The sequence below is a fragment of the Arachis ipaensis genome, chromosome B3, assembly GCF_059453495.1.
Source record: "Arachis ipaensis isolate K30076 ecotype BB chromosome B3, ASM5945349v1, whole genome shotgun sequence".
In the NCBI taxonomy this organism is placed as follows: Eukaryota; Viridiplantae; Streptophyta; class Magnoliopsida; order Fabales; family Fabaceae; genus Arachis; species Arachis ipaensis.
In genome coordinates, this window is record NC_142438.1 from 103,218,403 (window position 1) to 103,227,195 (window position 8,793).

The 8,793-nt window shown below is 36.6% G+C and overlaps 1 protein-coding gene across 1 annotated transcript; it reads right to left on the minus strand.

The window, feature by feature from the left end:
• Positions 1 to 5,153: 5,153 nt before the first annotated feature.
• LOC107630702 (trigger factor-like protein TIG, Chloroplastic) lies at positions 5,154 to 8,537 on the minus strand. Its single transcript, XM_088507971.1, has 5 exons — positions 8,519 to 8,537; positions 6,103 to 6,206; positions 5,819 to 5,902; positions 5,338 to 5,555; positions 5,154 to 5,244 (listed from the first exon to the last, which is right to left on the minus strand). Exons 1-5 carry the CDS (start codon positions 8,535 to 8,537, stop codon positions 5,154 to 5,156), a joined length of 516 nt encoding a protein of 171 aa, XP_088364097.1.
• Positions 8,538 to 8,793: the final 256 nt, after the last annotated feature.

Here is an 8,793-nt window from a genome sequence, read left to right on the forward strand (position 1 = left end):
TTAGTGGGACAACATTTAACTAGGATTGTAAGTACTTACCTGAGTTTCAGGCTTCAAACGATATTCTACGAATAAAGCCCATTGATCAAGGGCAATATCTTCTGGTGTATTATTTATAATCTCGGTTTTATTCAACCTCGGATCATAAAACTCATTCCAAAGCTTTATCCTATGTTCCCTCCATTTTTTGCCAAGCGATTGGAGCAGAAATCGTTTGGCCAAGCTATCATACACTTTGAAGCAAAATCAAGCCTTTAATATGGAACAAAGAATATATATTAACTAAGAAATATAACTAAATAATGACAAAGAAATAAGCTTTAGAGTTTAAGTAATCTTCTTACTTGGAAAAAAATATTCCATTGATTTTCAAAAAAGCTCTCTGGAATGTCTGACCACTTATCAAAACTGATTGAAAATGCTACACAATCAGTGGCCAATTACCCACAAACTCCTGCAAGGAGTTCGGCTGCTTCTCCTATTGCTGCATGTTGTCTATCAAAATTGACAACTAAGCGCAAACCTTCTAGCAAATTATGCACATCCTTCACTAATAAATGAAGGCGTGTACTATTTTCATATTCATCTAAAATAAATAAATAAATATAAATAAATGAGTAATTCAGCAACTAAAGAATAAAACATATGATGATAGATATATATTATAAAAGATTGATTCTTGTGCAGGGTATAATGTAACAGCTACATATATAATACTATATATTATACATCAGAATTCCGAATCAAGGTGAAAATAGGTTAATATTAGTAATATCCACTGCAAGATAAATATCATTATTAAAACAAAAAAATAATGTACTATATATTCTCGTAACATAATTTCAGTAAAGGATACATTAGAGTAATTACAATCATGTATTCATATTTTTCCTATATGAGCCACCGTAACACAAGGATAATTTGTTCCCCATATTAACCTACTAAGTGATTTAATTTCAAGTTAATTTAAACTTAAAGAATAAGTTGAACCAGTAGAAGTAAAAGTAGAAGTAGAAGGGAAGCAGTAGTGGCAGGAACGTTATTTGGGGGAAAATCTGAACAAGGACATATAAATTGGAAGATAGTGAAATTTGGAAAGGAACAGGAGTGAAAGAAATAGTGTGATAGGTGGCTGGAGAATATTACAGTTGAGAATATTACATACCTATGGCATCAACAGTCCAGTAATGCCTAGATTCACGCCCACATTTACGTTTAGGTTCGGATGGATGCTCAGATATAGTTGGAGCAACTGATGATGGCTCAGAAGAATTTGAAGCTGCAGACTTGTCTCGGGAGGAACTTGCAACTGTTGTCGACTTATCTCGGGAGGAATTTGTAGTTGTCAACTTGTCTCGGGAGGAATTTGAAGCTGCTGACTTGTCCCGGGAGGAATTTGAAGCTGCTGCTGACTTGTCCCAGGAGGAATTTGCAGCAGCTACCGACTTGTCTCGGGAGGAATTTGCAGCTGCTACCGACTTGACTTGTGATGCATTTGAAGCTGCTGACTTGTCTCGGGATGAATTTGCAGCTGCTATTGACTAATCTTGTGAAGAATTTGCAGTTGCTATTGACTTGTCTTGTGAAGAATTTGCAGCTGCTGCTTTAAGTAGATTCTTGTACTTCTTTTACTTTGGCATATCTGTATAATAGATCAAATAAATAATTAATAAATATAGAACAAAATGTGCATCAAGGTTTAATAGTTCCATTAAATCAATTAATGAATCTAAACAACATATTTATGTAAAATTTACAAACAAAATTTACAAACAAATGTACAAAATTTATCTAAACCACTTATTAATAAAACTCACCTACTATTCTGACATGTGTTCGTCTTCTCCAATGTCATTATCTAATAGTTCATCATCTACCTCATCTCTTAACAATGATAGATTATCACCATTTTCAAATAAAGAATCTAAGTTTTGCTCTAACCATGGCTCATTCTCGCATGCTTCATCATCTTCATTTCCCCCCATATCATATGAATCTCTTGACTTCAAATGCACGACAATACTCCAATCTTTATTCACTTCATCATTGACAAAATACACCATTCGAGCTTGTGAGGCTTCAATATATGGATCATCCTCCTCTTGGTCACCACTGTGTATTACTCGTGAAATATTAACAGAAGTAAAACCCCAATTATCCTTTCTACAGCCCCGTTCTCTAGTGGTGTCAGCCCATTTACATTTGAATAAAGTAACCCGAAATCGGCCATTGTAGTTTAGTTCTATAATATCTTCTAGTTTGCCACACTACAAGAAAACAGCTCTATTGCCACGCTTTTAAAGCGTGGCGAAAAGCTGAAAAAAGCGTGGCGATAGCTTTTCGCCACGCTTTTTGAGCTACCGCCACGCTTTTGAAAGGGTGGCCTATCAAAGGGTGGCGGTTGCTCTATCGCCACGCTTTTGGTGACCTATCACCACGCTTTATTTTTTGCCACGCTTTTGCAGATTGTCCCGCTTAAAAAACGTGGCCATATGCGAGAGATACGGCCACGCTTTAAAAGCGTGGCCATAGAGAGATACAGCCACGCTTTTAAAGCGTGGCAATAGCAGGAGATACGGCCACGCTTTTAAAACGTGGCGATAGCGGGAGATACGGCCACGCTTTTAAAGCCTAGCGATAGCAAGAGATACGGCCACACTTTAAAAGCGTGGCGATAGCCTTGTCAAATTTTAAAAAAAAAAAATCTTCTTTTTTTATTTTCAATCCTTTTGTATTACCAAACCTATAAATATAGTATGCAATTTTTATTATAAGATAAATTAAACAGTAATTAGTGACAATTTTTGGTATAATTGTTTTATACACTAATCCTTATACAAAACTTTCCAGGTTTTTTCAGTAACAAAAAACCCTTCAACCTCCTATCCAGCCGAAATTCACTAACTAAGCAAAACGCATGTATAATTACAAAAGCAATGGAAAATTAATAGCAGGTCTGGGGTCTCAAGATCACGTCAGGGTCCCTCATTTTCTGTATTTTATATTTTTCTTACAACCTTGTGCCCAACAAGTACATAACCGAGCTCAATATCCCCCTATCAGAATGATTCCCAGCAATGTTTGGTGGAGCTGAAAAAAATAATACCAACATCAATAAAATGATTTCATTTCCTTTTCACAGAACATAATAATGAAAATGCTGACAATCACCGACCAAAGACATAATAATGAAGAAACAAGGAATAACCCCATTGGCAAGCAAGCTCAGTGCTTTTTTTTCTTTTGCAAAAAAGAAACAAAAAAAAAAGGCAAAAGGAACCATTGAATTACCATGCATGCAAAAGGGACAAAGGAATCTAACCAATTGGCAATGCAGGATGCAATGCATGTAGGTAGAGATCAAATTTCAGGAAATAATTTAAGCAGAAACAAATGAAAGATGTATTAAGAAATGTCTTCACTTGTTACAACACCACATCAGAGCCACAAACAGCTTGTTATCCATCTAAATATAAGATACTATATTGATGGAGTGAGGTGGGGTGGGGCATAAAAGAATAAATTCAATTGTTTTCCCCCTGATTACATACTTTATCAAGATACTACTCAAATTCATTGCCATGAGAAAATTGGCTACTATGACAGGCTCAATTCAAGAAAATAAGGAGAGTTTGAGAGAATGGACAATTGAACCCAGTTAATATTTTCTGGCTATTCACATACTGAAAAAGAGAGAAGGAGCGAAGGGGGAAATCAAATGGAACTGAATGATCGATGAAATCGACAGAGTGATTACCATAAAAAGAAAAGCACAAAAAAACACAATCATGGATGGAAAGCTTAAATCAACCAAAAAATACGAGAAAATTTATATGCTCAGAAAGAAGGGGCAAAAAAACAAACCAGGAGATGTATCTGTCAGCATATAAATCTCGGTTGTCGAGTATATTCCTGCCAGGACAGTGCGCTTGGCATACCAATCAATATCAGAAGCATTGTCACCTGCAGCATGCCAAATCTCATCCACCAGCATTGCCCTCTGCTTAAAACTAGTTGGAACATTCACTGGTTGAGCCTGTAATGCAAGATATATATATATATATATATATATATATATATATATAGCTGCATGCAAGATTTGGCATTTGTGTTGCAGGAACATCTAGATAGCTTTGGCCCTCCAAACTAGCTTCCATGGTCTTTTAAAAAAGAATAATCATTAGGAAACCTTAAATCTATGATAAACAAATTTGAATTTTCTTCAAGTATACCTATCATAATGTAAAATCCTGAAAATTTTATAAGGTTTAGCCACTTCAATATCAGAAGATATGAATTTAAGTCCAAACCTTAGCAAATTTGTCTCGAGTTTGAGTCACTATAAACCAAATTTTCAATTTTTTTTATTAAAAATATTGGTTTTCTAACATTTTCGTTTAAATAAAAAGATAAAAGAGCAAGAATGAAAACAGAACCATACCTCGTCAAAGACACCGGCGGGACTGTCCTAATAGCTAGCTAGAAAGAAGCCACCCAAAGTGTTTCTGTATCAAGTAATAATTAATGCAGCCTCTGTTTAATTTCAAAGTTTAACATAATTTACAAGTCCTATCAAAATTCAAAAGATTTTAGAATGATTTTACCAGTCTTGAAAATTAACCAAACAAAAATATCCCTGAGTTCACATCAGCAACAGTTAGTCTTCTAAACTGACGACATTTCTTGGAATCAATATTTATAAATTGCCTAAAGACTCAAACCCATAAAAGAATTGCTGCATTTATAATCTAAAGAGAGAAATTACAATATTGGACCTACCCAAAAGCTTCAGCCAATTTGAATTCTCTTGGAATGTATCTTCTAGCTTTCTCTGCCTTCACAAGATGGAGTTAATACAAGGCACTGATAAACAAAAAACAAGAACAGTTAATGAAAGAAACAATTCCCAATTCCCACAAATTAAAGTTGAACATACATAAACAACACTTAGAGAAAGATTCATTGACTAAAACCATGATAAATTTAACAAAATCGAAAGTAAAAACAAATACTTAGAAATGGGAAAATTGGATAAAAAGGAAAACATACCACATTCAACAGAGAAGCAACAGTTTTTAGGTGTCCAATAGCCACATAACCCAGCGCTAAGACATCCAGAATTGTAGCTTCTTGAATGCCTTTTGAGCCGGCATTCATCCGATCTTTGACCACTTCATAATTTGCATTAAGTAGGTCAAGAGCATCATCTCTTTTTCCCTCAACTCTGTCTCAAATTTGTTTATTCTGTGGAACACAACTTGCAGAGTCAGGGACATAGGGAATCAGATAATATTATAATACTTGTAGCTAAATCGATGGAACAAAACTGCTTCTTACCTGTGATTTTGATTAGCATTAGTGTTACCAAAGCTTAAGGACTCAAGTGAAGCTCTTGAGGCACAAAAGCGAGTAACAGTGGTGATAGGTATACTTTGATGTGAATAAAAAAGTGTTCTCAATATAGATTCAATTATGGCCTTCTGAAAATTTTTGCGCCCGACATAACCGACAAGAATACTTTCTGGAACCGGCTTTCCGGGGCAGAATCCGGGGACCTGTTGATGTGAAATGGTAAATTAGCACATAAAAGTGGCATACTATTTCAAAAATTTTGGATACATGAATCTTGAGCAAACTTCTTTGAGATATATGGTGAAGCAGTAACCTCAGACTGTAAAAATTAGTCAGCTAAAATATTTTATAAGAAAAACAAGGTAGGGATGTTATACTCATCAATGTAGATACAAAAGAATCATAAACTGCAGGCATTATAGATAATGATTGCATGTATAAACCATAAATTAAGTGGTGATAGTACCTTTGCTTGTTTTGTAAACTCAGATATGACCCTTTCGTAACAATCCTCACAGACAACTGGTGGCACCTCCACTTGAAGTCTAACCTGCAATGAAATCAGATAATATGTTGAAATAAAAATAGTCCTAATTGTGCAAACACCTTACTAACATAAATTGCAGAAGCTACTCTATTGAGCTAGAATCTAAGCAAACCAAACTTTGAGCATCGATATAATTATGTAAATGAGCTATTCAAATCAAAGCATTGACAGAAAAGAAATGGATGAAGAAGAAGAGTGCATACTCTGGAATTGGGTTCTTGTGTTTCGGTGACGTTCAACTCTACCGGAAGACGGTCCATTTTCTCTTCTGTGGAAGAAGCAGCCACCGAAGAAGAAGAAGAAGAAGCTGAAACAATAAAGGGAGAAGAACTACCATTATGATGGTGAAAGAGAAAGGGTTTATGATAATGAGATGATGAGTAATAGAAGAAGACTCAATTTTCATGAGAAAGTGAAACCTGATAAGATAGATCCCTAATAATTCCATAATCATTCCCTAAACCAAGAACAAAAGTTGTATCTATCATCACAGAATAACCAAATATTTAATCATTGAGTCAAACTCTAGAAACGAACGCTAGAAATGCCACACAACAAAGAAACACAATTGAATCGAATGGATTTCAAAGCGATACTTACTGAACCACCGGTGGAAAATTTAGATCCATCAACACTAAAAGTAATGCAGTTTTGAGAACCGATATTCTGCAGAGGGGCCAGTTCTTTGGCCAACAGCTTCATTTTCGTTTCATTACCATACAGCTCAAACAATCTGCATGAGCACATAGAAATACGTCGACTTATATTTGATTTCTCAGTTAAGTAAAAGTGAAATATAAGATAATCATGCTTAAGAAGCAACTATGGCTATTGTCAAGCATTCCCCTACTCCAAGGAAACTCGAACAAGAAACCATCAAAATAGTATGGTAAATTGATATAACGTATCGGAATTCTGATTGTGAGATTATTGAAAGTGACAGTAACTGCAACTATGAAATGCAAAATTGAGATAAATCATTAAAGAACTTTTCAACCGATAAATTTAGATAATAGGTTCAATCTCGAAGCTCATAAGTAAAGACACTTACTTGCAGCTACCATTGCTGAGAGAGCACACAAAATCGTCCTTTTTTAATATTAATATTGGAAAACATTCAGATCGGAAATCGTTTCTGAAAACCCTAGAAAGATGCGGAAACCAGCTAAGCTATTGCAAGTATGATATGAGAGACTGTAAGGGATTACAGTTACAATTAGAGACGAGAATTCACATGAAAACGTGGCGAAGAGGAAGAAGAAGCGTTACCTGAGAGAAATTAAAAAGAGAAACAAGGTTGAAGAGTGAGGAGCTACCGCCACACACATACTGAAGCACCGTCCTTCTCTTCGCTTTCTTCCATTACCGTTTTCATTCTGTCCAAACACGAACCACAAGGAAGGCAATGGTGGCCAGAGCAGGAAGATGGCAGGAGAGCGGCGAAACAACGACGCTGGCACGTAAATGACAAGGAGACGACGAGGAGATAGTGAGAGGCTAATGACGCTGACGCTGTTGGATGCTAGGGCAGAGGCGACAAGAGACAAGGCGGAGGGGAGGCTAACGGCGCAGCGAGGGCGGTGCTGGTGACGGCGGAGATCTGAGCTCTTCCAGGGTTGCCATTGATGAGAGTGACGGTGAGAGTTGAGAGTGGGAGAGTCCCGATCGAAGCTTTTGGCCAAGTTTGAGGGTGATTAGGAGGATTCAGGAGTTACTGGGTTGGGGCCGGGTTATTAGGGTTTTCCTTTAAAAACCTTTTGGCTACGCTTTTAAAGCATGCCAAAAGAGTACCAGGATATGGCCACGTTTTGTAAGCGTGGCCGTAATGAAACCCTGTCGCCACGCTTTTAAAATGTCCCTCTTTCTCTCTATGGCCACACTTTTGAAGCGTGGCAGAAAAAAACGTGGCCGTTTCTCTAATCAATTGCCACCCTTCAAAAAGCGTGGCCGTTGACCCTTTTCGCCACATTTTTGAAGCGTGGCAAGAAAAAACGTGGCCAAATCTCTATTCAATTGCCACCCTCACAAAAGTGTGGCCATTGACCACTTTTGGCCACGCTTTTAAAGCGTGGCAAAAAAAAGCGTGGCCATAGGCCTTTTTCTTATAGTGCCATAATATGACAAATCAGCATTCCTAACATCAGCATCACTAGCGCTAGCAACACAAGGAGTTGAAGACATTAAAAAAACTCCACTATTCTGGGTCTTTAACCCTTTGTCTCGATTGGTAGTTCGAAAGGAGAATCCATTAATACTAAATGTAGAAAATCTCTTGGCATATCGTGATGGACCCCTTGCTAAGTATCTCAAATTCTCATGCACAGTATTCATAATATCTGGGTTCATAAGCTATTATGATAGAGATATTAGTTATTATATCCACAAATACTAGCTCAATATTAGCAAAAAATTATCACTTCTCTATTTACCTACGCAGGAAACCAAATAACAAAATCTTTATTGACTCTTTTTTCTATCTCTACATTTGAAGGCCTTCTACCCTTAGATCGTCTTCGTACAAAATCTTTGAAGTCACTGTCAGATATGAAAGTTTAACTCTAACTAAACAACTATTTTCAAGTAAATAAAAAACATGTACAAAAATCCTTAAGCACTTACTCAATGAATGGTTTGACATATGGACAATTTAAAACCACATATCGATGTGCTTGTTTTTTTTCCATAGGTGACAACTCAAATACTGTGAAAGCTCCCTTGAGTTCCCCATTTGTGGAAAAAGGGAATCCACATGTGTACTGCAATTATCATCCGGACGATCATCAACACGTGGTGGCCTATTAAATCTTGTCTCAATCCCTTCTAAGTATCGAGAGCAAAATGTAAGAGCTTCTTCAGCCACGTATCCCTCAGCTATAGAACCTTCTGATTTAGCT

Excerpts from the sequence above, each read along its gene's own strand:
- LOC107630702 (XM_088507971.1), bottom strand. Across the intron at positions 5,903-6,102 it reads CACAAGAACCCAATTCCAGA|GTTAGACTTCAAGTGGAGGT; the intron begins GTATGCACTCTT and ends ATTTCATTGCAG. Across the intron at positions 5,556-5,818 it reads AGTTTACAAAACAAGCAAAG|GTCCCCGGATTCTGCCCCGG; the intron begins GTACTATCACCA and ends TCACATCAACAG.